This window comes from Drechmeria coniospora, chromosome 01 (assembly GCF_001625195.1).
Source record: "Drechmeria coniospora strain ARSEF 6962 chromosome 01, whole genome shotgun sequence".
Classification (NCBI taxonomy): Eukaryota; Fungi; Ascomycota; class Sordariomycetes; order Hypocreales; family Ophiocordycipitaceae; genus Drechmeria; species Drechmeria coniospora.
Window position 1 is genome coordinate 10,097,271 of NC_054389.1, and position 27,047 is coordinate 10,124,317.

Consider the following 27,047-nt stretch of genomic DNA (forward strand, 5'->3'; position numbering starts at 1 on the left):
GGGAGGCCGGTTCGAAGGTGTTGTTAATTGGAGAGTGAGCGGTTCGAGATGGCGCAGCTGAAAACAGCGGCGAGGGAACGTCGCTTACCCTATACCAACCCCCGGTTCGTGACTGATGGCCGCTTTCGATTGTGAAAATATTGTCAAAGGTCGTTTGACGGTGATCAAAGGATATTCGGATTTCTCGCGGCACTTATAGTATGCTGAGTACCTTTTTTCATTGTACTGCGAGTCCGAGGCATCATTTTGTGTTTTAGGCATTTACATCGAGTATTTGGCGGATAACTGTTTATTTACTTGCATCCATACATGCATGTACTATGTACCGACAGTGCACAGCTATTTGCCACACTGCCCCTCACACATGGCCATCCCCTCTCAGTTCAGGTCAGCTCATACTTACACTTTTGCATCTCAGTTGCATCATCCACGATCTAATTAACAATTGATCACACCCGGATCTCACCCGGCGAGGCATTGAAATGAGCCAAAGGACAGTGCTAGTGACGGGAGCCACGGGTCTTCTCGGCAGAGAAGTGGTGACCACCTTTCACCTTGGAGGATGGACTGTCAGAGGAACAGGTCACTCCCGCGCGGACGGAGTTGATGTCCTCAAAGTTGACATACAGAAGGAAAGGGAGGTAGCAAAGCTCCTAGATGAGACAAAGTCAGTACGAAATGCGAGGACACGACATGCAAGAGGATGCGCTGACAGGGTACTCGATCGCTGCAAGACCGGACGTCATTGTTCACTGTGAGGAGCCTCTCACTCCCGCTCCTCGAGGGCCTCGAGGCCTTCTGGACGGCGAGATCTGACAGATTCCAGGTGCGGCCGAACGATTTCCAGACAAGGTAGACAAGGATCCCGAGGGTGCGAGAGCGCTCAACGTGGCGGCCAGCCGGAGGCTCGCCAAGCTCTCGGCAGGGCGCGACATAATTCTCATCTACATCTCCACCGACTACGTCTTTCCTGGCCCGCCTGGTGAGGCACCTTATGAAGCGGATGGAGTTCCGAAACCGACAAATTTGTACGGCCAGACGAAGCTTGACGGTGAGCGAGCAGTGCTGGAAGCATACGATGAAGCAGGAAAAAAAGGCTCCGCCGTCGTCCTCCGCATTCCTGTCGTGTATGGGCACGCGCAGACGCCGGCCGAGAGTGCGGTGAACACGCTCTTCGAAACGGTGTGGGAAGCCCAGAAAGCGGGTGCCAAAGTCAGCATGGACGACTGGGCAATTCGCTACCCGACGAATACCGAAGACATTGGACGCGTGTGCCGCGGTATGTCTCGGCTTATATTCTCCTCCCACTCCCTCCCGGCACCATGTCTCAAGGCACTGCCTCTGCCCTCGGGCCATTTGGCAACACCGCCCCCTACCTACAGGCATGTCTGCACTCGCACATGGGCGCACAGTATGTGCACAGAAGAGCAAATTCTCCAGTGCACACTCGTGCTCGTACATGTTCGCGCACATGGGCTCCCGGGGGCGCGCTTGAGTAGTGCTGACGGTTTGCCCTAGATGTGGCAGTCAAATATGTCGAAACGACAGACCGAGAAGTGCTGCCGACGATCCTTCACTTCTCAAGCGAAGACAAGATGACAAAGTATGAGATCTGCCAACGATTCGGCGAGATCATGGGTCTGCCGACGACGAACATCGTACCCAACAGGGCGGGCAACGACCCCAAGGCTACTGTCCAGAGGCCGTTCGATTGTCACCTGAGCACTCGAGGGCTTCGGGAGCTGGGCATCGACGTCTCGACGTGCGACTTTACCGCGTGGTGGCGGAGGGAAGTCGGTGCCTTTCGAAAGTAAGCCCGAACGACAGCAAAGGTCAAGACGCATACCGGTGCATATTTGCCTGTATGCCCGTTCGGATCGGAAATGCGATGGATGGGCCGGACGGCTTGCGACGGCCGAGAGGATGGTCATATTCTGGGATGTAGGCAAGAGTCGACGCTCAGCGGCAGGATGGATGTAACACGAGCGTGACCTGGGGGCCAGCGGTGCCATATTCAGCGAGCACATGCAGAAGCTGTTTCATGCTGGCACAGATGTGGCAACTGCCTGGGAGATCTTGCCTTGTACTCTGGAAAGCCACTATGAGCATATCGTAGGCGTGCATGCGAATCTTGTCCAGGACTCTGGGATGGCTACTACGAGCACGCAGTAGGCGTGCATTCGCATGAAAGTAGATGCAGAGACAGCAGATGTGGCTTTGAGACAAGGAATGAAAGCCACGAGTTGGCGTCGCCAGAGGCATGTCCCCAGTCCCAGTTGCTTGGTGGGGGGAGATAGGGATGGATTACAGGCGAGCAGGCGAGCAGGCGAGCAAGCCAGCCAGCCAGCAAAAAAGATAGGTTTCCAGATGATAAGTGACATAATTTTCGTTAGTTGATTGCAGAAATTGGCCCCCGACGAAATGGGCGTCGAAGGAGGGCGTCGAAGGAGACCGCCCCCCCCCCCTTCCCTAAAACGCAAGGGGAGCAATGGGCAACTTGAATGAAATTTGGCAATAGTGGGAGGGTATTTCGCAACTTAAATGCATGGGTGAAGCCGTTGATTGGATACAGGCGGCGGCGAAAGAGGAGAGGAGGAGGAGGAGGAGGAGGAGGATTGGCAGGTTGGCAGGTTGGCAGGTTGGCGGATTGACGGATTGACGGATTGACGGATCGATGGGTTGACGGGTTGACGGAGGGTTGGCAGCATACAGGCACACCGTGCTCCGTACTGAGAGAGGAATAGGAACGAGAGGAATGTGCTCATCCCAGAAGGTTCCGTTCCGTTCCAGGCTGAGGAGGGGACTGGACGTGAGTGGGCGAAATGGGCGATGGAGCTCGCGCCATCGCCAGTGCGGGCTTAGGCATGTCTCGTTCGCAGCAGTAGCGAGGACGATGCTTTGTGCGGGCGACGCACGCTTAAGGGACAAAAACAAAATGAAATGCCAGCGTTGGTGCCCTTGACGACCAGGGAACCATCGGGCTATCGGACGATGGTATTTCTCTCCTTTACCTCGTCTCTGTCGTTTATCATCTCTCCCCTTACGATCGTTGGTCCGAGAGTTCAGCGGTTGTTGCCGGCGATGTGTGCGGCCTTTTTTCCGCAGAACCAGAACAGATGACAGATTGCCATCAATCCACCCACCAACATCATCCATCATCGCCTGCCGACGACAAACCCGACTTTCCATTCCGCTCGACTGTGGTGCCAACAGACGACACTCACACTCTGACGAGCCTCCGACGACCCGCCTCCGACGAGCTGCCGACGGAGACACGGACGGAATACAGGGAGCAAGCTTGGTAGCCGATCGACGTGGTAGCCTTTTCAACCACGCCACTGCTCAGGCGCTCGGATCGGATCGGCTCACATCGAATTGAGCCTCTTGATTCGGCCTCGCTCAAAGGAAACAACAGATAGCAAACAGCAAAGAGGACAAAAGCAACGTGGTGGCATACGAGATCGCGATTACGGGCGGGTCGAAATCGAGTTACGAGCAATAAATAATCATACACGACACGTACGCCAAAAACGAAAGCAGTCTAAGCGAAATCTCGGCTCGAGAGAGAAAAAGAAAGGAAAATCTCGATTGTCGAGATCGACCAGTACTGCGTGTCGCTGTCCTGATTGCCGGCCAGGGCTTTGCTTCGGTAGCCGGAATCCTTCGCACCCGTTGGTTGGTGGCGGCACAGGCACAGGTAGGTCCCTGGCGCTGCGCTGGACTGGACCCCCGCCCGCTGGACGCCCCGCTAGCCGCCCCTCTGGTGAGGGCCTAACGGACGGCAATGGACAGCGCCATGGCCACTCTGCAGGCTCCCTCAGCGCCGCCCGACTTTCCCCTGCCGCCGCTGCAACGTCAGACGTCCCGGTATCGCAACCTGCGAGGCAAAAGCATATCGTCGACGCAACCTTTCGAGATCTTCCACGACGTCAGAGGGGACCCCTTCGGCACGAGCCAGAGCCGTCCGTCATGGCTGTCCTCGCGACCGGCGCCTCGACGGCGCTCCAAGAGCTTTGCGAGCGTCCGCTACGCGCCCGCCCAGATGCAGATGGAGCTGGAGATGGAGAGGCGTCGACCGATGGATATGGAGACGCAGTCGCTCAGGGTGCGGCACAAGCAGCCGGTGTACCGAGGGCACGAGTACGAGTTCGAGTACGGTTACGATGACGAATGCAAAAGGCACGCAGTACCGGTCGTGCACGCGCTGCACCCTGGACACGCCGGCGGCTACCATCCGCCGACTAGCACAGCGCAGCCTCGGCGGCGGGTGGGGATGGTGGGCACGGCACGCTCGCCGCCACCGCCGCTCCCCACCTTTATTCTCAATCCCAAACCAGTCAATGTCGCAAACAATGCGCGGATCGAAGCCTTGGAGGACGCCCTCAGATCACCCTTGTACGACCTCGAGCACTCGCCGTCCAAAGCCGCGAGGGAGACGGACGATTTAGACAGGCAAACCGCTCACGCCGTTACTGACTCGACGCCACCCTCCAGCTGGTCATCACCAACCTCGGATTTTCCGCAGGACCAGGACGACGACGACGAGCACGACGACGACGAGGACTTTGAGCATTACCAGCACATCCGGGACGACGACGAAGACTACGACGACGAGGGAGAGCACGAGAGAGAGCACGCGAGAGAGCACAAGAGAGAGCACGAGAGAGAGCACGAGCACGAGCAGAGCCAAGGTCATCGCCACGACCTAGACGAACATCGCCATAGTCGTCTCGAGCCCGAAGCCGACCCCGAAATCGAGACTCGAAGATCGCCGCCGCCGCCGCCGCCTCCCTTGTCCTTTTCCTTCCCATTTTCGGAACCGCGACCGGCGGAGGAGGCGCGACGACCCAAGGGAACTGCAGCCGCCGGCTCGACACCCCTAGATCCCCTCGGAAGCCCGTGGAAGCGACCGGCTCAGGACGAAGAGGAAAAGGAAAAGGAAAAGGAAAAGGAAAAGGAAAAGGAAAGGGAAAGGGAAGAGAAGAGCGCCCGCGTCGCCGACGAGATCGCCCGACTCGAGGCCGAGACCGACCGGATACTTGCCGAGCAGCGCAAGCTCGATCTCCAGCGCCTTCACGCCTCCCTCCCGACGCCGGCCAAGCCCGTCGCGGCCGACAAGCCGTCGTCGCCGGTGAAACCCACGACTCCCACCTCGACGCCGAAGCAGAAGCGCTCGCGCCTCGGCCTCGACAAAATCCCCTCCCTCCTGAGACGCAGACGGTCGAATGCGGCCGACACGATGAATCCCAACGACCCAAGCAACCCCAACAACGCGACCCCTCCTCCTCTGCCCTCCAACCGCGGAACCCCCTCCGCCGTCGCCTCCGCGAGACCGAACCATAGCCAGCGTCCGAGCGTGAGTGCCGTCGATGACTCGTCGTTGCCTGTGACCGCCATGAGCGAAGACGCCGTCGTCGCCGCCGCCGCCGCCGCCTCCAAGCCTGCGGCCATGCCCTTTGATGCGCCCGCCTCCGCCAGCAACGGCGGCGAGAGGGTACGTTTCGGCACCCATCGAACCTACGTCCGAATGAGCTCACCAGCTGACATTCTTCCCCTCTTGCTCTTCCCCCCCACACAGTCGGTTGTCGTTCGATGCGATACCTTCATCACCACCGTCACCGTCACCGCCGACACCTCACCCGGCGACATCATCCAAACCGTCGCGAGACAGACGAAGCATCCCGTGACCGCCTCCACCTCGGTCCTTCTCGAGGCCTACTCCGCCCTCGGCCTCGAGCGTCCTCTTCGCCGCTACGAGCGGGTCCGCGACACGCTGAATTCCTGGGACAGCGATCAGCAAAACTCGCTCATCGTCGTCGCGAGCGAGACCGTCAGCAACGACCAGAACCTCGACATCGACTCCGTCGACCGCACCGACGACCCGCCCCCGGGCTTCTGCGTCCAGCTTCACCACTCCTCCCGACCGGGCAAGTGGCAGAAGCGCTGGATGACCCTCCTCGACAGCGGTCAGATGTTCCTCTCCAAGCGACCCGACGCCGGCCCCTCCGACAAGGACAGCACCGTCGTCTGCCACCTCTCCGACTTCGACATATACAAGCCCAAGGAGAGCGAGCTGCGGCGGAACCTCAAGCCGCCCAAGAAGTTCTGCTACGCCATCAAGAGTCAGCAAAAGACCTTCGTCTTCCCCAACGGCACCAACTTCGTCCACTTCTTCTGCACGGACGATCATCAGCTCGCCACCCGCTTCTTCGACCTCGTTCACGGCTGGCGGAGCTGGTACCTCGCCAGCAAGCTGGTGCCCCCCGAGGAGGAGATCAGCGCTCCTCCGCCGCCGCCCAATTTCAGCAACCCCTTGATCAACAGGGCAAAGTCGAACAAGGAAACCTTGCGCATCTCCATCGACGGCAGCGGAGAGCCGCTCATGGACGTCAGCGGCTTCAAGGCGCCCGACATCTCGACCCTCACCCTGCCACCCCGCAAGACGTCGTCCAAGGGCTCGTCCGGGAGCAAGTCGTCACCCACAAGCCCCGACGGGCCCGGGACCTTCTCCTCCGAAGGTCTCCTCGGCGACGGCTACGAGAAGCGCCGGCAGGCCGAGGCGGCGACGAGAGCGGCCAACAAATCGGCCAAAGTCGAAGGTCCCTACACCGAAGGTCCCTCTCTCCTGAACGGCGGCATCCCCTCGAACACGACGACCGCCGCGGAGACCAAGTCTTGGTTTCCCTCGGCTTCCGAGCACACGGCCCGCATCCGAGCCAATTCCCTCCACAACACCCGCCGACCCCCGAGGGTGACGGATCCTGACTTGCTCCGACGGGAGAATCCCATGCCTGCGCCGCTCCTCCAGTTTGACGACGCGACCCTGCCCCAGCCATCGCGCCATCACCATCATGGACCCAAGTCGAGCCCCAACAGGACCCGCTCCATGGGGAGGCGCCCCGGCGCCGGCGGCGGACCGCTCATCGATTTCGCCACCGGCGGTCAGTCCGAGCCACTCCCGAACGGGCCGCCGAAGCGGACCGTATCCCGACGAGGTCTCCCCGCTTCGGCACCTGGCGTGCAAGGCCCTCCGTCGCACGAGCTTTCCCGGACCAGGAGCCGCTCGAGCGCGGGATCCGTCCGCAGCAGCCACTCCCGCCGTCACGGTCCCGACAACCATTCTGCGCCTCCCGTGCCTCCCTTGCCCAACCGATCCCCGCGCCGCGATCAGTTCGACATGCCGGTGTCTCCCCAAGGCCGCGGGCTGCGCCGTCCCGAACCGCTCGTCGACCGTGCGCGGTAGACGACCCCAAAACCCTCTCCCGTTCGTCATTTCACCCTTCTTGTCTACCTTGTACCATTTACCCATTCCCCCCAACTTGTTGCCCCACGTTCTCTCTCCAACCTGTGAAGCCACAGCGTATGAGGATGTCTGCAGAAAACATGCTGTTTTTGGGTACCTTGCGCGCGCGACGCTCTCCCTTCTGTGCTGCGTCGGCATCGGCTTATTATTAATATCGGCGACGCTGGTCTCAGCTGCCGAGGCGAGAACCATGCTGCATTTGCTGCGAGATTGCTGCTTGCCATATTGGGCTCTTATAAAAGAACGGAACGGAACAGATGCGGTTCAGATATTCCATTACTCGGCGACATGGGCACGCAACGCAAACGCTACAGTAATTACACGTACTTATTTATCGGGAAGGGGCGGACGTTATTTCCTCTTCATTTTTTTAGGGCCCAATCACATGCCTCGACATGGATGCTGTAGAGACCATATACAATAATGACGATTTCAACTTCACAAGTGCCATCCATCCCTTCCCTACCGTGTCGTGCCCTTGTACGCAACAACGCAAAGTTGATCTCGGCCTAGGTTTGGGCCTGAGCTTCGGGCTTACATGTTTCCGGTCCGATTGGTTTCGCCGTCTACTTGGTTCGCTTAAAAATCTTGTCGAGGAAGGCCTTGAAGACTTCCTTCTTGAGGCCGTCACTCTCGTCGACGTTCTCGATCATGGTGTCGATCTCCTTCTTGCGTTTTTCCTCAAAGATCTCGAAGCACCCCTTCAGATCCATGTCGTCGTAGAGCTTCTTGATGATGGCCTCCTTGGCATCGTCCTTCTGGCCATAGTTGTCCTCGAGGATCTGGCGCTGTTCGGACGTCGACTTGGCGAGCGCTTGGTTGACGAGCCAGGAGCACTTGTTGTCCTTGATGTCGGTGCCGATCTTGCCGATGTGCTCGGGAAGGCCAAAGTTGTCGAGGTAGTCGTCCTGGATCTGGAAGTACTCGCCGAGGGGGATGAGGATGTCCTGGGCCTGCTTGAGGTTCTTGGGAGTTGCTAGATTGAGCTGGTGGAGGGCGAGGGCGACGGGGAGGTAGAAGGAGTAGTAGGCCGTCTTGTAGATGACGATGAACTGGTACTTTGTCATGGAAAAGTTGTCGAGGTTGACCTTGTCCTCGGGCGCCGTGAGGAGATCGCAGAGCTGGCCGAGCTCCGTCTGGAGCGTCGTCTCGTGGAAGAGCTCGAGGAGGTCGACGTAGGCGGGGTGGGAGCGGAAGTACTTCTTGAGGAGGATGTAGATGCCGGACTCGAGGATGAAGGCGTCGTTGATGGCGATCATGCCCACGCCGTCTTGACGGTACCAGCAAGGCTGTCCACGGCGGGTGATGCTGCTGTCCATGATGTCGTCGGAGACGAGGAAGAAGGCTTGGAGCAGCTCCGTCATCCAGCCGAGCGTCGCCGACTGGAAGTATTCCTGCTCATCGAGGGGCCTGCCGAGGAGGATGGAGACCGAGTCGGGGACGGACATGCCGCGATTGCATTTACCGCCCAGCGGGTTGACCTCGAGGTTCTGCCCATCCCGGCACCGTCAGCAACCGCAGATGTTCGAGACGGACGAGACCTGTCTTGCGCAGATCCGGCACGAGACAACGAGGAACGGAGAGCGGGCGGGCGGATTTTTTTTGGAGGGGTTCTGGTTTTCTTGGGGGGAGGGGGGGGGGGGTTGTGTTTTTTGCTTCACCCACCTTCTTGAGCCAGTCGAGCTCGGCTTGCGGCAGGTTGTACGAGCGCGCATGGTCGAGGATGTCTTCCTCGAGCTTCGGGTACACGGCCTCGAACTCTTTGAGCGTCGTTTTTTGCGCCATTTTGGGCGGGCAACAGTGCTTCGACGGGCGGAAGGGGGAGGGGGGAGGGTGTGGAAAACAGGAGGATGAGTGCACCAGCGGGGGAGGATGAACGAAGAAAGAAGCGCTCGCGTTCTACCGCGACGTTGGGACCCTGGCGGGGTTGGGTGGTTTTTGGAGGGGGTACCCAATGCAATTACTCGTACGGAGTACTGCGAGTCCCCGATGGGTGCACGGGGGGAATATGGCTTGTGGGACGCGATATGGGGAAGCAGTTCCGTCGGCTCCTCGCATGAATGCTGTAATACTAGCAGTCGTGGTACGGAGAACGGAGAGGCTAACACGATCGAATCAAACTCAGCACCATCGCTAACGATATAGGGTCAACTTTTCTACCGCAGAGCGGTGACGGCAACTAGCTAGCTGCGGACGAGGGAAGAAGAAAGTTCATGCGCGGGCAGGGAGCTGCGATTAGATGAATTCTTGGCTGCGATTGAGATGCACCTGATAGATCGGTGGACATCTCATGTGTATCGTATTTTGTACCATGTAACAGTGACACCTGTACTACCTACTGTATGCCCTACCTAGTAGTGCAGGGTCACCCTAATCCCAGGGCCATGATAATCACCGGGACACCGTCGGATTAGGGTGGTCCCCTAGTACAGAGTAAGTACTCCGTACATGTGCCTACAGTAAGTTTGTGCATGCATCAGGTACAACTACTTACTATTACTTACTTACCTAGTACTGTACGTACACCTACCGAGCGCACGCAAGTACTGTAGCACAACTGCATGTACTCCGTACATAAGTACATGTACTACCTACTAACCTAGTAGTACTACTAACCTAGTAGTACTGTACCTACGGAGTAGTACTCCGTACTGGCACTAAAAATTACATGTTTTGGTGGGGTTGATGGGGTTGAGAGCCTCCGTGATCCGCACAGAGGTACATGCTTTTGGTAGACCTGCTCGTAAAACACAGACAAGTAATACTGCGAGTACTTGCAAGAAGGCGTACTTGCATTACAGTATCACTATTAGTACTTACATGTGCTGTAAGTACAGTAATCAAGTAATACACAGACATATACTTGCAAGTAATACAACCAAGTGCGGAGTACTACTTGTAGTACCCCAGTGCTGTACTGGCCTGTTTGTAGCGCTCGAAGCCATTACACTAATGTCAGTGCAGACCGATTTGGGCCACGAATTGGTGATACCAGGCAGCAGGCCAAACAGACTGCAAGCCATTCCCTCGTTCAAAAACAAAGAAGAAACCAGAGAACCAAGCAAAATTATACCAGTGGCAAAAAAGGGCTCGATTATGCGCGCCTCCAGTCACCTCATGGATTTTTTTTCTTGCCTCGGCAGCAGTAGGCCTCGTGTTGAGCAGTTCCCGTACTGGTGATACCTGTGACGGAACGAAACGGAAACTAACAGGTAGTTGTCGACACCAACAATGCACTTCTCCTCCAGTGATGCTCAAGTGATATGTACTTTGGTGATGATTTGCTCAAGAACGCGACGGCATTTATTAATTGCCATTGTATTCGTGGCCCTCTCCAGGAGCATAACGAGCCGCTGCAGTCGTAAGTAAGTTGGTGCGATGTAAGTATGTGTATGCATTGCAGGTGCAAATTGTACGGAATTTATGAGTAGTTCTGTCTTGCATATCAGAACACAGTGCGTAAATACAGTATACTCTTTAACCACACTGTACACTCACCAACGCGTTTCTGCGGGACGGGTCGCCATCTTGCAAATGCTTTGCACGGGCACGCACAATGGATGAATGGCGCCTGGATTGGGACATCGCAAGTTCATCTCGTCCCAATGAAACCATATCGACCGAGCTTCCCACAGCTTGGCTGATGCCGGATCCCCCCATCGGATGCCGTATTTGACAGCCTCCGACCGGCGTACTCCCTCGATCGCTTTCTCTCTCCAGCACCCTTGGCCTTTCACCCCACGACACCATGACGCTGAGCGCGCAGGAGCTTGCCCAGCTTCGGCTCGCTCTGCAGGATGCCGTCATAAAATGCTCCGAGAGATGTCTTTACCAGTCGTCTAAGTGGTATGCGTCCCCCCGGCCCCTCGACGCCGTCCGCCACCCGGAGCTCCCTCGGTGGGAGGCTAACCTTCACCATCTAGGGCCGCCGAGCTTCTCAACGCCCTTCCCGAACCCGAAGACGCCGACGAGGATCTGGATCTTGCCCAGGAAAAGTCCGTGTCGCCCATATTTACCCCCAACCTCGACCCGGAAGAGGCTGCTCTGGAGGCGAGAGAGCTGAGCAAGTACCTGCTTGCCAAGTCCTTCTTCGACTGCAAGGAGTTTGACCGATGCGCCGCCGTCTTCCTCCCCGAATCCCTCCTCTCCGCCGTTCTTGCCTCCCATTCGGAAGTGGCCGGAGAGTCGACGCAGATGGGAAGAGGCAAGGCCATGGCTTCCGAGGCTCGGCCGTCCAACGCCACTCCGCTGCCCAAGATGAGCCAAAAGAGCTTGTTCCTTGCCCTCTACGCCAAGTTCATGTCGGGCGAGAAGCGCAAAAATGAGGAGTCTGAGATGGTCATGGGTCCTCAGGACCTCGGCACCGTTGTCAACAAGCAGCTGCTCGTCACCGGGCGATATCTGGCCGCCTGGTTCGACGAACGAACGACCGACGACGAGGAGGTCCTCGGCAGCCAAGGTTGGCTGGAGTACCTGTACGTACGCAGCAAGACGAGAGATGGACCGTGCAAGCGGCGAACGAGGAGCTGACAAACCTCCGCGTGCAGGTATGGTATGGTGCTCGCCAAGGAGAAGAACGATGCCAAGGCCATGGAGTTTTTCATTCGAAGCGTCCACAGGTACCCCATGAACTGGGGCTGCTGGCTCGAAATGACTTCTCTCATTTCCAGGGTAGAAGAGGTACGTCGATCGTGGCCGAGCTGCCGCCGTTTCTCGCCACGTCGCTTCGGGCATGCTGACGCGCCGTCGATGGCAGTTGAACCGAATATCGAGACATTGCCCTCAAAATATCGTCTCCTTCATGTTCCACCTCCACACCTCGCTCGAGCTCTACCAGCAGTCGCCCAGCCTTGCCAGCAACCTCGAGCAGCTTCTTGCCATCTTCCCAACCTCGTCCTTCCTCCTCACCTGCAACGCCCTTCTTGCGTACCACGCCAAAGACATGATGGCGGCTGAGCAGCATTTCAGCCGACTGCTTGCCCTCCACCCTCATAGGCTTGATTCCCTCGACGACTACTCCAATATCCTCTACGTAATCGGCCTGCGGCCAAAGCTCGCCTTTCTTGCACACCTGTGCTCGAGCGTTGACAAGTTCCGGCCCGAATCCTGCGTCGTCATCGGAAATTACTACTCGCTCATCTCGATGCACGAAAAGGCAGTCCAGTACTTCCGCAGAGCCCTGACCTTGGACAGGTCTTGCCTCTCGGCCTGGACGCTGATGGGACACGAGTACGTCGAACTCAAGAACACGCACGCGGCCATCGAGTCGTACCGGCGGGCCGTCGACGTCAATCGGCGCGACTACCGAGCCTGGTACGGGCTCGGCCAGACGTACGAGATGCTCGAGATGCACACTTACTCGCTGTGGTACTACAAGAAGGCCGCAGGTCTCCGACCCTGGGACGGCAAGATGTGGCTGGCCGTCGGCTCGTGCCTGCAAAAGATGGGCCGAGAACGCGACGGCATAAAGGCCCTCAAGCGAGCGCTCCTCGCCGACGCCTATTACGACGTCGGCAGCAGCTTTGGCAGCGGGGGCGACCTTCTCGGCGCCCGTGGGGCTACCGGCCATATGGACCCCGAGATCCTGCTGCAGATCGCCGTCATGTACGACCAGCTCGACGAGGAGGAGGAGTCCAAGGCGTACATGGAGCTCTGCGTCGCCCAGGAGGACGGCGGCGCGGCGGCGACGGCAGCCGACGGCAGCCTCGGCGGATCCGCCATGCGGCACAACGACTCGCCCACCGGCTCGGACGACGGCCGAGATCGCGACAGAGGCTACGGCGGAGCGTCCGAGGGCACTGGCGTCACGGCGGTGACGAGCAAGGCCCGCATGTGGCTTGCCCGCTTCGCCATGCGCACGGCCGATTACCAAACGGCCAACCGGCTTGCTACCGAACTTTGCCAGGACGGTGTCGAAGTCGAGGAGGCCAAGGCCTTGGTGCGCGAGATCAGGTCCATCTTGGAGTCGGTCGCTGGCGGCTACGATGCCGCGGGCTAGAAGCCTCGGCGAATCTATCAGCCTCGAAACCGAGAAAATCGCATTTGACCTTCAAAATGATTGATTGACCTGTAAAGCGATCGAACTACCTTGTAAAGCGACTGATGACAGATTACAACAAATTTTCGTACTTTGCTCTTTTTACTTGATTGACGATGATGACCTTGACTCGGATGATCGCAAATCGGTGGCAGCTCGATTGATGGCCAGACAATTCACTCGATTGATACGGTTTCATTAACCATATGATGCATGATGTCTCGTTGTGGAGCAGTGCAAAAGAATTTTGGGTGAAAGAATTATTATATTTATCACAATTGATATCTCAAGCACAAACACAACCCGCCGTCGACCGGTTAAAAAATCTCGACAAGGGAGCGTTGCGACCCATGTACCGAGCCTTCACCGTATTGGCGGAGTGAGTGTGTCGAGAAGCGGTCCGCAACAGACAAAAAACGACACCGACAAGCTTGACATGCGTGTTTCCCAGAATTTCCCAGAATCAAGTCCCACAGTAGGAGTGGGTTCATTATTAGTTTGAATCGAATCGAATCGATATCGTGAGCCTGTCTTTTTTCAACGCCGAGAGTCGAGTCCAAAGTCGAAAATCCGAGGATGCAGGCCTGCGGAGGCGTGCTGGTGCAGCGGCGCCAGGGGGGTGGGTGCAACCTCAAGATTGGACGGTCGATGCTTACAGGAGCATGGCGACGAAACCGGCGACGACGAGAGCTCCAACACCAGCACCAGCCCTGTCGGCACCGCCAACCACGACGGAAGGCTCGGTGGTCTCGGCAGGAGTAGAAGCCTGGGTGTAGACCGGCGCGGGAGCGGGAGCGGGGGCAGGAGCAGGAGCCGGAGCAGGAGCCGGGGCGGGAGCCGGGGCGGGAGCGGGAGCGGGAGCGGGGGCAGGAGCGGGGCAGGAGCGGGGGCAGGAGCGGGGGCAGGAGCGGGAGCGGGAGCCGGAGCAGGAGCGGGAGCCGGAGCCGGAGCGGGGGCGGGTGCGGGGGCGGGTGCGTGGTGGGTATAGACAGGAGGAGCCGGGGCGGGAGGAGCCTTGGTGTAGGTGTGGGGAGGAGGAACCGGGACGTTGGTATGCGGCAGCTCCTTGGTGATGGTGCATGGGCAGTCGGTGATGGTCAGGGTAGCAGCCTTGGTGACGGTGTATGTTTTTGTGCCGACGCAAATGGTGGTGGGCTCCTAGTGTGGGGTGTTAGTGACCATCGCCTTGCTTGCTGCGGTTGGGATTCCGAAGGAGACGACAAGTGGAACAACAGCTGGCAACTTACAGGGCAGTATGTGGTGAAGTCCGAGTGGATGACATAAGTGGTGTGGTGAGGCTTCTTGTCGTCATCATGGTGATCCTTCGTCTTCGTCTTGATGTCGTGGTGCTCAGTTGTCTTTGTCGTCTTGCCGTGGTGGTCCTCGGTCGTGCGGGTGTTGTTCTTGCCACCCCATGGCTTCATGGTAGGCCAGGCCTTCTCCTCGTGCGATCCCTCGATGGCAGCGGCAGAGGCCGTGGCGACAAAGGCCGTGGCGGCGAAGATGGTGGTGAACTTCATTGTGCCGGTGGAAGCGCGAACGTTGCTTGCAAGTAAGCGGAGCGAATGTCGGAGCGGAGCTGATGAGAGCTGATGAAGCGATGGAAGTGATGATGGATGGGAAAAAAAAGCCAACTTGGTGGGAAGAGGAGGGCCCCTTTGTAGTTCTGTTGGATGGGCGGAAAGGTCTCTCCATCTCTGCATTCAGTCGATTCTCGCCAGTCGACTTTGGAGGGATGCGATTGTCTCCCGCACGCAATCGACTCTTACACAAGGGTCGTCGCCGGATAAGGCATCGCCACCACCGACGGCGGGCCAGACAAACGCGGATCAAGGCTGACCACGAGCTGGTACCGGCCCACCCCACCGAGTTGGGCGCTAGCCTCAGCTGGTAACAGGCATTTTCATGCGGTGCAGGCTAGCAACCGGCCGCCCTGACAGCTGCCAGACACCTGGGTTCGGCAGCGACGAGGCGTTGAGGGAGATCTGCTTGATGCACCCGATGCGCTCGGCAGAAGCTGCCAACCAAGTGCATTCCAGCTGGTGACAGCCGAGCAGAGGACGAGTGCAGACGCACCGGCGGCGTTGGTCATGACTTTGCGCGAAGCCCAAGACGAAGCCGACGTCAAGGACCAAGGCGTAGGTCGACGACGGACGGGCGAGGAGGTTGCCGCTATTGACCTGACCATGCGAGGCACTAGGCTTGGGGAGGTGCTCAGTCCACTGCCTTGACAGACGCCAAACGTCAATCCGGTCGGCCTCCCGCCATAGGGTCCGTTGCTGTTCATGCACCACATTGGCGCTTCTCACATGTTCGCCGCCGCCGGCCCCAACAGAGGGAAACTCTATCTGACAGCGGCGCCACCATGCTTCCAACTCGGGCACTGGCTTCCAGAGACGGCCAATGCCGGACCCATGTTGGTTGTCGTACGACGGCAAGCAAACAGACAGGTCCGCACAATCGACTTGACTGTTCGATCCGTCACTCGCCGACACGAGCGACCACGGCGGACGAGTGAACGGGACCAAGCGAGCAAATGACCGAGCGAGCGACTTGGCGGGTTCGGGAGCACGATGCCGGAGCGAGCATGAATTGATGCATCTCCTCCGGCACAGATCCTTGCGTTCAGGGCAGACAGGCGCCGGGTAACGAAGGACGGACGGTAACGCAGACGGGGTAGGCTTCGGCCAAGTGGCCGCAGGCGGCGCGGGGTTGCGCGAGCGGATTGGCTGCCGGAAGCGCTAGGTCCTGGGACTGGAATGCTGGCGATTGCATCGACAGTGCAGTCGGGTGCCGTATCTGTAAGCATATGCGATGTTGCTGCGGCGCATTCGAACCTTGTCGTCGGCTGCTTTGCTCTGGCTGGATGCGTATTGTACGCTCGGCGGAAGTGATTGCCGCGTCCATGCATTGTCGTGGCACATCATGACGATGATGGCGTCGCTCCTTACTGACAATGAATATGAGTGATCAAGAATGCGATGGCATGCGCTACACCTGATTGATCGAAGCCGGCAGTTGCTGGCCCGGCGACGATCTTCATTCCCGAGACGGTCCTGAACCTGAAGCGAGACGCCAAACCGTCAGAGGATCGGTGGCGTGCCTGCCGGTGGCATCCATCGCGGGGTGCAACGTGTGCCTGAACCCAGCGAGGGTTGTCATGATGACGATGATGACGCCGATGAGGATGATGATGATGATGATGATGATGTGAAAAATTCTTCGTCTCTTCCCCGCGGGCGGACAGCCGAAAGCGAAAGAAGACGAGTGCCCCCTTCCTTCCCAAATCCTGCTTCACGCCACCTTCCTACCCAAGTACAGTAGTTGTTTGTGCAAGTGATAATACCGTACTACGGACGTTACACGTACATTTACACAGCGCAGCACAGCACACTTGGCCTAGAGTCACGGTGCTCGTCACGTGTGTGCCCGACCTGCGTCCTCGGTGCCTTTTGCCTCCTGGACTGTGCCGCCATTACTTGGGTCATCACGATGGCATGCCATTCTGACATGTGCGCTGCCATCACTTGAAAGGCTTCCATCGGAGTGTTGCTAACAATAGGATTGTCGCAAGCAGAAACTGCCAAGCCCTGTCAGGCTGCGTTCAGGATAACGACGGGCCTTGAGAAGGCCACCGGAAGCGCCCGCGCCGACCGATCCGGGAGGGGACGCACCGGCGACGGATAGGCGTCACTGGAATGTGTCTTCCGACACTGTCTCACCTGCTTCTACGGTAGGTCTGCGCGAACCGTCGAGCGACGGACCGAAGTCGGTGATGAGACCTGACGCTGGCCATCCGTGCCTACCGTGACGGCCAGTGCCTGAACAACCCGAGATGATTGTCGCTCCGAAGGACGAAAGACAACAACAATCTTCCGCCGACTTAGTTTCCGTATGCCGAAGGACACGAGTACGGGTATCTCGACCCCTGTGACCGACCGGCCGACGGCCTCATCAAAGCCAAGCAGCCTCCTCCCCTCCGCCAGCGGCCTGCCTGGGACGCAGCCGTTCGCGGAAAGGTACCGCTCGAGGCAATCGGCCCGCTGCACATGCCGGGAGTCGCGAGCTCGGCAGATAACGGAACAGGAAGTTATTAGGCTGTTTGCCTGCCTGGCTGCTAGGCACGAGCTGCTGGCCGCGGCCGTCTCCCTTCACGGTTACGGCGGCCCTTTGGCACAATGTCAAAGTTTGACGCATTCAGAATGTGGCACCGCCGACTCTCGCGGAGCAAACTACTCCGTGATCGGCACAGTTCAAAGTCCTAGTTAGGGTATTACGTGCTATGCGACTAACCAACAGCAGTCAGCGATGCATCCCTTTTTGCCTCGCTTCGAAATCCAAATCCAGGCACCGAAACGGTTTCATGTCAACGTCCACTGACAGCCGTCAACGGGTGGGGAATTGACTCTGGCCCCACTGAAGGAGGAGGTGGGACCGAGTCTCCGAATGGCTTCTGCATCCGAACAACAAGAGCTCGTGGTGCCTCGCATCGCAGGCAGAAGCAATCCGGAAACGATTCGCTCGCCCGACGATGGCAGCGTACTTACAAGTACATGAGCGAAATTTTCATCAGGCGTACACGTGCTCCGTAATACGGAGTAAGTATAGTAAGTACGTGTACACCTGCTCACTCCCATGTGAGGACCCCTCTTGCCGGCATTCACGTGAAGGCAGGATGAGAAGAAGAAAAGTGCACTCCACCCCTTGCTGACGCCAACAGTACAAACAAGCTATGGACGGATACTTGTGTGCTTGAAAATGTGCCTGCCACATTCACTCCTACTCCGTATGCACATGAAGTTGCGTGATCATCGGACCAGCTGGCACCGCATCGCCGAAAGTCGCCTCTCCCTTGGGTTTCTTCGAGGGCCTTGGGCTCTCGCACATGTCAAGACGGCTCTTCTGATCAAAATTTCCAGCTTGCGCGGGCCGACTTGATGCTGCTTCGCAGAAGATAGCACGAGGCGCCGTGGACTGTCGCGACGGGCGCATGCGGTGTTGGTGCGGATGCGCTGCAAAGGCCGTCCAAAGGGCCCAACACTGCCTCAACTTCCTTGGACACGATTTCCAGGCCAAGGGAGCATCTCGTATCAGCACAGCATGTCGAGAAATACCCTGCTCGAAGTATTCCCAAGAAAGGTCATTGAATTGCACATCCATCATGCGCAGGGAGGAGGGAGGGCCAACACCATGCGACGGCCCATGCATGCACAGTACGCGCAAGCGGACGTTGGAGGTGTTTGTGCCCTCATCCTATGGATCCTCGGTGCAATCAATGCATGGCCAGGACAAGCATGCGTACCGGATGACACATCGGTCAACATCCGATGAAGGTATGCTCTGCCGAGGCTCGTCTCGTCTCGCACGAATACGAGCGTGCCGAGGTGCACTGGGTGCTCCGTACACAATCATGCCATGTCCCAGTGCTCTTCTGCGCCCACATGCAAGGGTACCGCAAGTGTGCTGCTCTACCCATTTGCGCAAGAATAGTGCATGCCGTCGTGGGGAAACGACAACAGAAGCACCTGCAAGCGCACGACACCGGCCATACATGTGTCGACTTACACTTGCGTGCACGCGCAGGTGTTGGTGGTGTACAGTAAGTACTTGGACATGCACATGCACATACACGGAGAAATGGAGTACTTACTCGCAAGTGCATTTGACATCTCTCTCCACCTTGTTGTTTGCCACTTCCGACTGCGGATCTGTTTCGGTAAACGCTACTTCGTACCGGCGGGATGGGATCAGGGCCGATGGATGCATGATGTTTGGAAATAGTGGGTGGATGGATGGATGGATGCATCTTCCAGTGGGACCCTGACAACCATGCGCCATATACTTGCATGTACCGTACGGAGTACATGTATGTGTGAGTGTACATGTATGTGTGAGTGTCGACAGTAGGTGTACATCAAGCGACGAGTACGGATACGCTGGGTCGGTCTGAAGTCGTACACATCCATACAGGTACACCGCGTGCCCGTTGCCGTCTTCGTCTCGTGGCCTCCCGGGTCTTGTTGCCACGAGGCCCGCAGTGGCTGCGTAAGTCCAACTGATGGTGGTTCCCGAATAGCCCGAATATCTAGTAGTATCCACGTGTGCGGGAACGCGTAAGGTGGCAAACAACGGTTTGCAAACCTTTTACTCCGTACTGTGTAGGCTGTGGCGGTTGTCGAGGTACGTGCCGAGTGCGGCATCGGAGGCGGCCGGGGACGCACCGGCGAGCCGGTGTTGGTTCGGGTTCCTACACCTATCATTAGGCGTACGGCGTACATGGGGGGGGCATCGACCGCGGATAGGCACGTGCATGCATGCGCCGTACATGCACACGCAGGTGTCGTCCAACGCATTCGAGCACTCCGTGCGTGGATGAGCAGGGCTCGCGTCCATCCGCGCCACAGACGGCTGAACATGCCATGTGAAGACTGTGTGTCTGTCCGCCTGGCCAGCTCCCGAGCTCACCGGCCAATGTCATTTACGACGCGACGACCGGAAGGACGAGTAGCGGAGCAAGGAGGATGAGGCTGAGCCCGATCTTCGGTCCTCCCGGCTCACGGTCGACGGGGCTTTTGCCGGAGTTCGTCGAGCCCCCTACCGTTCTGGTCCTCGGTGGGGCTCGGCACCAGGTACGCGCTATGGGCTTGGCACGCAGACCCGGCTTGTCGGGCGCCCCCCTGGCGAGGACTTCAGGGGCCCTGCGACGCTGGGATCAGTGGCGGGCCAATGGGAGGGCCCTGAGGGGCAGTTTGGCACGCTGAAACGCGACGTTTGACCACGGCTCGCCTCCTCGTTCGCCTTGGTCCTCCTTGGTCCTGCTGGGGTCCTGGCGGTAGGACGACGACTCGAACCCGACTCCGACGGGGGAGGAATTGAGGCATTATTCTTGGGGCCCAGTTGTTTGCTGCGCCGTCTGACGGCCCGGGGTGCGCAGGGAGCCGGCCTGAGCCCAGCAGGTGCCGCTCTTCGGCATCGTGCCGTGGCCGCCAGTCTGTTCGCCTGCCATGTTGGCAACGAGGGCCGGCGAGGGCCTCCGCAGCTGCTCCATCGGGCATCGCGTGCGTCGTACGCGTCAGGTACCCGTGTTTCCGACGCACTGCTGCAGCGTGGCAGTGCCCTGCATTCCTGCGCTGCGGCCCCTGCAGCTGCGGTGAGCGGTCATGCCATTGCTCCGCACTCGTACCGACCTCGTAGCCCGAGCTTCCGTCCATGCATGCCTTCGTCCTTGAATTGTTTGGGAGCTGGAATCTCGGACCCGCAGGTCGAGGATGAAACCGGGCGATTTGGTGTTTCGCCGCGGCCACAGGCTGTCTGAACAATGCGAGGGCGTTCGTTTCGTCCGAAGCCAAACGGAAGCTGCGGAACTTTGTCCCTAGTGGGGGGGGGCGGACCGCCGCCAAAGCGTTACGCCCTCTATGGCGACGGGCCAATGGCTGCGGCTGAGGCAAGGGCGCCCAAAGCAAGGAAGCCCATCGTATCTCCACAGGGGCCACGATCGCTCCTCCCTTGGCACCTGCGGGTAGTCTGACGGTTTCTACTGCCAAGAAATCGATACCCGCTCGAGCATGCACCGTCTACCCTTGGGGCCTCGCAGGGAGCACAATACCGTACACCTGCTCCTACGGTACGCATACAGGACAAGTATACACCGTACTTGGTGCGTGATGTACGGAGTATTACTGGTGCAGCTACTCCGTAGAGGACAACATGTGCGAGTACATGCACAGCATGTGCGCGTACCGCCAAGTACAACAAAAGACCTGCAAGCGAACGAAATGGTGCTCTGTGCGGGTGTATTCGCATGTACATGTACATGTGCTCGGACTCGCACTCGCTTGCACCCGTTCGACCCAGCGGCGGGACAATGCCATCTAATCATTATTACCAGCACGAAACCAAGTAGGGAGGGAGTACATGTACAGCACGCGCACTCGCACGCACACCTTGTTACTTGTACTCGTACAAGGACTCGCAAGGCACGCACTTTAAGTACAATGATGCTGGTACGCAAGTACTCCGTACTCCGTAGTCGTACACCGTAACGTAATAGTAAGCGCCTACTCTCACATGTACTTAAGAAGTTGTAATACTCCGTACTTGCCCTGCAACTTGCAAGGTAAGTACTCCGAACATGTACATGTACAACTTCAAAGGACCGGTATAGTACGGTAGGAGCGAACCTGCTGGAAGTGGGGAGCGCTTGGAAGTCACGAACGGCGCGGCCGCTATGTGCGCCACGCCGCCACCACATCGTAACCCCATCGCGTACCTGCACACGTGTACTCCGTTCCGATGCAATGTACCGACGTACCTGCCGAGTACGGCACGTACCCTGCCCATCTACTATACACGAACCTGACTACGTGTAAGTGACCGAGTTGTACCTGTACTCGTTCGAGCAAGCCCGGGTGAGTACCCAGTACCCCCCTGCCGTGAGGCGATGCAGATGATTCGGCGGGAAAAGTCATGCAAGGTACGGGTTGCGAATACCTCGCCTCGACTCTTCACACGTGTACACGTACTCGTCGGTAGCCACGAGACAATTTCTCGTCCCGGCTTCCCAAGCGGCTTCGGCCCCTCCCCCCCATCATCCCTCTCGTCTCGACTACTCCGTCGTCTCAAGGGCCGAGTGTGCGCAAGCCGTATAAAGCGGTTCCCTCCCTTTGCTCGTTCCGCATGTCGTCTGCTAGCAAGCAATAGCTGTAGCTTGCCCATCACCTCTCACCCAACGTCTTTGCTACTTAAGCCTTTTCGTCTTCGGACCACCGTCGACGAACAATCATTCCTTCCACAAGCTCGACGCTCCCTCATTCCTTGAAGCAGTCCATCAAGCAAGCAAGCAGGCAGGCAGGCAAGCAAGCAATCAGGCCGGCACGAGGCGTTGTATTCATACGAGATCGTACATACACGCGACCGCCAAGTCCGTCGCAACCCGCCACCTCCTTGCCGTTTCTCCCGCCGCCGGCATTAAGATCTCTTGAGGCTAGTTCTCGAGATCACGGCCCTCGAAACAGAAAACAACAAAAACAGAAGAAATATCTATACAGCAGACGGACGACTTTCATCCGGTAAAGAGCCGCAAGCAGAAACAGACCAAAAAAAATAGAAGCAGATCACGATCACGATGCATTTCACCAATACCTTTCTGGCCCTGGCGGCCTCCGCTGTTGTCGCCAACGCCGCCTCCGTCACCTTCTGGCCGCTGGACAACTCGACACGGACCATCTACTTCACATCCAACCCGGGATCGTCCAGCTTGCCCCCCGTGACGGTCGGCTTGAAAAACGTCACGGTGCAGTTCCCGGACCAATGGGTTGGCAACTTTTACGCCGTTCGAAAGGGCCAACCGAACGTGCCCGGCATGCTGGGCGAGGTCCAGTTCGGCGGCTGGAAGGGGCTGACGTACTTTGACGTCTCGGCCATCGTGACGCCCGGCGACCATCTCAACGTGAAGCAGATGTGGCCGGCCCAGTCCCAGTCGCCCATGTCCGGATGCGAGGTGTTCCCGTGCAACAACGCGTACTACCTGCCGGACGACGTCCAGACCAAGACGACGCTCGAGGTCGACCTCTTCACCACGCTCGGCGTCGGTTCCACCGGCCTCAGCTTCGGTGGGCAGTCGTACTAGAGCAGCAGTGCTAGACTCAAGGCACTGCGCGACCCAGGTCGGGGTTTTTCGCACTCCCACGCCCGTTACATTCCACCACGCTCTTTCCACCCATCGCTCGATCCATCCGCCGCCGCCCCTGCCGCTGCGCTGAGCGCTCGTCGGCAGGAGAGGCGGCACCCCGACCCGTCACGACGAAACGATGATTTTTTTTTTCCCTTTACATTTCTTGTTAGACAGCCGAAAAGATATACCCCGTTGAGGTCATGGGGCAGGTGGGATGGGGGGGGACTCGCTTGTGCGAGCAAGCACCTGCGCCTCATACGTTGGACAGTGGCAGCGGCAGCATGGAACGCGGCAGGGCACGCGGCGAATCACGGCAGCTGTTTCGGGCGCTCGCATGCCGGCATCAACCAGCACCGGCACCGAGCCGCCTCTCTTCGACGGTCGTGGTTCTCCGCCGTGCATGCAGTTTGGGGGTGCTTTGGATGAGGCTGGCACTCGTTGACCATTTTTCCCGTTCTTCTTTCTCATTCTCACTCGTTCTCCCCAGCGGAGCATTTTTCAGACCAGACGACCCAGTTTCCTGTACCAAGTACATGGCCGAGTACGGACTCGGGGGAGCATCACGGAGCGCCGAGAGGACTTGTTGGCCTTGTTGCGGTTGATGAGGTGAGGGAGCACAAGAGCACAAGAGCACAAGAGCACAAGAGCACCAGACATCAGATAGAGCCCAAGCCCGGCTTGTTCGATGGGAAGCAAACATCTTCTGCCCGTACCACCCGTCGTCCTGCCCTGCACCGTCCGCCCCTGCACCGTCCACGCCACCCCGCGCGGCGTGGACGAGTGAAGGAGCGAGTCCTACCGTTTGCCCTTGAGTGATGGATCGAGACGTCGTTGGTCGTCGTCGTCGTTGGCGAGTCGGCTGTTGCCACGTGCGCCGAGGACGGTTAGGCACCGCGCTTGTGCGAGAGGGTACTAGGTGCTAGGTAGGCATCTGCCAGTAACCCCGTACTACTGGTAGGCATCCTGCCACTAGCACCTTCGTATGGCGAGGCACCATGCGCCGCCAGCAGGCTGCAGGTACTTCACGCCGGCAATAGGCCACGTTGTGAAACATGCCACCGGGACGCCCCCCGTGGCTCGTCCAGCCGTGAGCTTACGAGTCGCGACGTGGCTTGCAGCGCGCAGCTCATGTACGCGCAACGGATGACACCAACAAGCACCAGCTAGTAGCTACTAAGTAGGTAAGCACGGAGTACAGATACGTACAGTCGTACGTAAGTATTACTCCGTACTCTGCAATACATTCTTTTACTTGCATGTACTTGCGCACCTACAACGACTGCAGTACACCAAAGTACATACTATCATCTCCTGTAGTGCTTGTAATACTGTACTTCGTACACTTGTAATGGTCAGCAGCTGCACAAGTTGACTCGGCTACGCCCGTGACGGACCCGCTCGCCGCACCAGCCTCAGCAGTTGAAACGATGATAGCTGATGCAAGGCGAAAAGAGGTATTTGCTGTGCCGAAATGTGATCATCTTCATGTGTCATTTTGCACTCCGCAGTGTGCCACCGGTATTGTTCGAGTTCGAGAGGGCGCGCAGGACCAGAAGCAGCCACCAAAATTCACCTACACTCACAATGTTGTGCAAGCGCGAAAGGCACGTCGCAAACTCATGGTGTGCACCGTACCATCAAGCGCAATGCCGTCGTCGAGCTTCTTGCTCCTTGGCCAAGATGCGAGCGAGAAAATCCGTCATGCCTGATTGGAATTAACGTGAACCTCACCCCCCTCCTCTCGAACGGCTTGCCCCACCGCATAAAGATGCGCCGGATCTGTACAGTAAGTAATACATGTCGTAAAGTTTATCCTTCCGTCAAGGGTGGCGGGACTGCCAAGCCAAAATTGACCACATCACCAGAGTACCGATACGGCGTTTCCCAAGAATGGGGGGGGGGGGGGGAAGGGGGGAACAATGGCTGAGCTGGTAGGTGATAGTTGCCAGGTGAAAGTCACGAGACCAGAGCTTTCGACTCGGTACGAATCATGACGTGCCAGCCTGCATGATTCTGAGGAAGGAGCTAGCAAGAGCAAGGTGCAGCTGCCAGGCCAGCAAGGAAGCGCACCTCCCTCGCCCCTTCTCTGCATGTTCCGGGATCGGCGAGACGTACCTCCGGCTCAGGCGTGGTCCGCTGATATGTACGTGTTTGAGGAGGCCATGTACTCGGTACGGAGTAATTCGTGGTGCGCTGTGTTAGGTACAGATGCACGGGAGCAAGAGCAAAGGGAAGCGCCCAGCACCTGTAGGCAGAAGACGTGCCGAAAAGCATCGAGGACAGCCGAGCAGAATAAGCGGCCTCTCCATGCATCCGGCGTCAGCGCAGGCAAACGACGCAGCGACAGGCAGACGACGCAGCGACAGGCAGACGACGCAGCGACAGGCAGACGACGCAGCGACAGGCAGACGATGCAGCGACAGGCAGACGACGCAGCGACAGGCAGGGAGACTGACACCGAGCGGCAGGATGAGATGAGGCGGACGTGCGAGCGGAGAACGCGTTCGGCTCGGTCCACGATGGATGATGATGGTGATGAAGATGCTCTTCCACCTTCTGGCTCACATCAGCGCCGCTACACGCCACCGCGCGACGGCATCGCAGCAGACGCCGCGGGGTTGTGTCTCAATGTGAGACCATGCTGTTGCTGCTGAACGCCCCCAGACCCATGCTGACCCCTTGGAGCCTCCGACGTCGAAAGTTCCTTGGCCATGATTTCCTGACGCGGCCATTCGGGCATAAGATTTCCCTGCTCGGATCGAGCGCTCGACGACAGGGGAGGACCTCGGCTCGTCGTACAGACTGAAAGTTTGCCTTTCCACGAGCTTTAAAGCGCCCTCGTCGGCCTCTCAGGTGCTCGCAACTCCAATCAAAGTTGAGAGATTCGACTCAAGTCATTGTTCGGAACCCATTTCTGTGCTCTGGACACGCACGATTCGGAATCGAGCAGCAGCCGCAACCGCAACCGCAACCGCATCCGCAACCGCAACCGCAACCGAAATCGCCACCGAAATCGCTAGAGATGCGCTTCCTCTCCGCCACCGTCACCGCTGCCCTCACCGCCCTTGCCGGGTAGGGGAACCTGCCCATCTCGACTCGTCCGATCATGCACCATACCGCTGACGCACATCCATGCAGCATGGCCGCCTTGGCCGAGGGAGCACCGGGCGAAGTGAAGCCGTGCCCGACAGTGACGTCGACGTCGGCGTGCTCGACCTGCGTTCGTCCGTTCTGCGTGACGGAATCGACCCTTACCTGTCGCTACGGGTGCCCGACACCCGTGCCGACCGTCGTCAACAAATTTCCTTGCGGTGGACATTGTCCGGGGGGCTGCAACACCTTTTACGTGCTGACCAACTGCGGAAAGCCGGGCCCGACGCCGACGGCAGCCTGAACCTGGCGGGGCCGTCTATTCCACCCAAGGCCACCGACCAACTGATGTGGGTGTATCCATGAAACTTTGGAAGCGCGAGTACGTAGCTTGAAGAATCCGTTGAGGAGAATGTGCTTTCTTTATCGTGGCGTATTCGCCGAGTCCATACTCTTGCTCGGCGAGGCGGACCTGCGTAGCACGTGTACACTGCCAGAGCTGGCATTTCTCCCGTCCTAGCATGAAATGACGCAAAGCGTCCGACGCTGGCTTCACCGTGGCCCCCATGCTTCGCCGGTCGATTCCACCAGCTCCGTCCCTAGCATAGTGCTGATTTGACTAGTTCCCTCGCACCGGGCCGTCGGGTGAGTGGGTGCTGCTGCTAGCGAAGCCGCATCGGTAACTATTACTCCGTACATGCAAATAAGCATGCGCCTCGTATCGGATGCTGCAGAACCACACGCAGGGTGGGCCGAAGGGCCTTTGCCGCTTGACAGGAGTCTGCCAGCACGACATTCGTTCTTTGCCGCCAAAAGATGCATATTTATATTTATATGCACATCTACGCTGGGGAGGCCCGGCCGTCAATCGTGCGATGTCTACCGATGCTCCCGAACGACGAAATCTTGGCTCGCTCGCGTCGAGAATGTGGTCATCTGATGTA

General features: G+C 58.3%; 7 protein-coding genes across 7 annotated transcripts; 5 read left to right on the forward strand and 2 right to left on the reverse strand.

Annotated features, from left to right (window-relative positions):
• Positions 1-678: 678 nt before the first annotated feature.
• On the forward strand, positions 679-2,172 carry DCS_02674 (NAD dependent epimerase/dehydratase family protein; the record flags this gene model as incomplete). Its single annotated transcript, XM_040800001.1, has 4 exons — positions 679-754; positions 827-1,279; positions 1,519-1,810; positions 2,004-2,172. The coding sequence occupies 4 exons, from the start codon at positions 679-681 to the stop codon at positions 2,170-2,172; spliced, it is 990 nt and encodes a 329-aa protein (XP_040660884.1).
• A 3,067-nt stretch (positions 2,173-5,239) lies between these two features.
• On the forward strand, positions 5,240-7,243 carry DCS_02675 (uncharacterized protein; the record flags this gene model as incomplete). Its single annotated transcript, XM_040800002.1, has 1 exon — positions 5,240-7,243. The coding sequence occupies one exon, from the start codon at positions 5,240-5,242 to the stop codon at positions 7,241-7,243; it is 2,004 nt and encodes a 667-aa protein (XP_040660885.1).
• Positions 7,244-7,869: 626 nt separating this feature from the next.
• DCS_02676 (Farnesyl pyrophosphate synthetase) lies at positions 7,870-9,088 on the reverse strand (the record flags this gene model as incomplete). The annotated part of the gene is made up of 2 exons (XM_040800003.1): positions 7,870-8,793; positions 8,969-9,088. 2 exons carry the CDS (start codon positions 9,086-9,088, stop codon positions 7,870-7,872), a joined length of 1,044 nt encoding a protein of 347 aa, XP_040660886.1.
• Positions 9,089-11,051: 1,963 nt separating this feature from the next.
• On the forward strand, positions 11,052-13,301 carry DCS_02677 (uncharacterized protein; the record flags this gene model as incomplete). The annotated part of the gene is made up of 4 exons (XM_040800004.1): positions 11,052-11,149; positions 11,227-11,778; positions 11,851-11,983; positions 12,060-13,301. The coding sequence occupies 4 exons, from the start codon at positions 11,052-11,054 to the stop codon at positions 13,299-13,301; spliced, it is 2,025 nt and encodes a 674-aa protein (XP_040660887.1).
• Positions 13,302-13,877: 576 nt separating this feature from the next.
• On the reverse strand, positions 13,878-14,860 carry DCS_02678 (uncharacterized protein; the record flags this gene model as incomplete). The annotated part of the gene is made up of 2 exons (XM_040800005.1): positions 13,878-14,498; positions 14,588-14,860. 2 exons carry the CDS (start codon positions 14,858-14,860, stop codon positions 13,878-13,880), a joined length of 894 nt encoding a protein of 297 aa, XP_040660888.1.
• Positions 14,861-22,464: 7,604 nt separating this feature from the next.
• On the forward strand, positions 22,465-22,968 carry DCS_02679 (SchS21 protein; the record flags this gene model as incomplete). The annotated part of the gene is made up of 1 exon (XM_040800006.1): positions 22,465-22,968. The coding sequence occupies one exon, from the start codon at positions 22,465-22,467 to the stop codon at positions 22,966-22,968; it is 504 nt and encodes a 167-aa protein (XP_040660889.1).
• Positions 22,969-25,532: 2,564 nt separating this feature from the next.
• DCS_02680 (uncharacterized protein) lies at positions 25,533-26,469 on the forward strand (the record flags this gene model as incomplete). Its single annotated transcript, XM_040800007.1, has 4 exons — positions 25,533-25,643; positions 25,678-25,713; positions 25,777-26,085; positions 26,152-26,469. 4 exons carry the CDS (start codon positions 25,533-25,535, stop codon positions 26,467-26,469), a joined length of 774 nt encoding a protein of 257 aa, XP_040660890.1.
• Between the last annotated feature and the right edge of the window lie 578 nt (positions 26,470-27,047).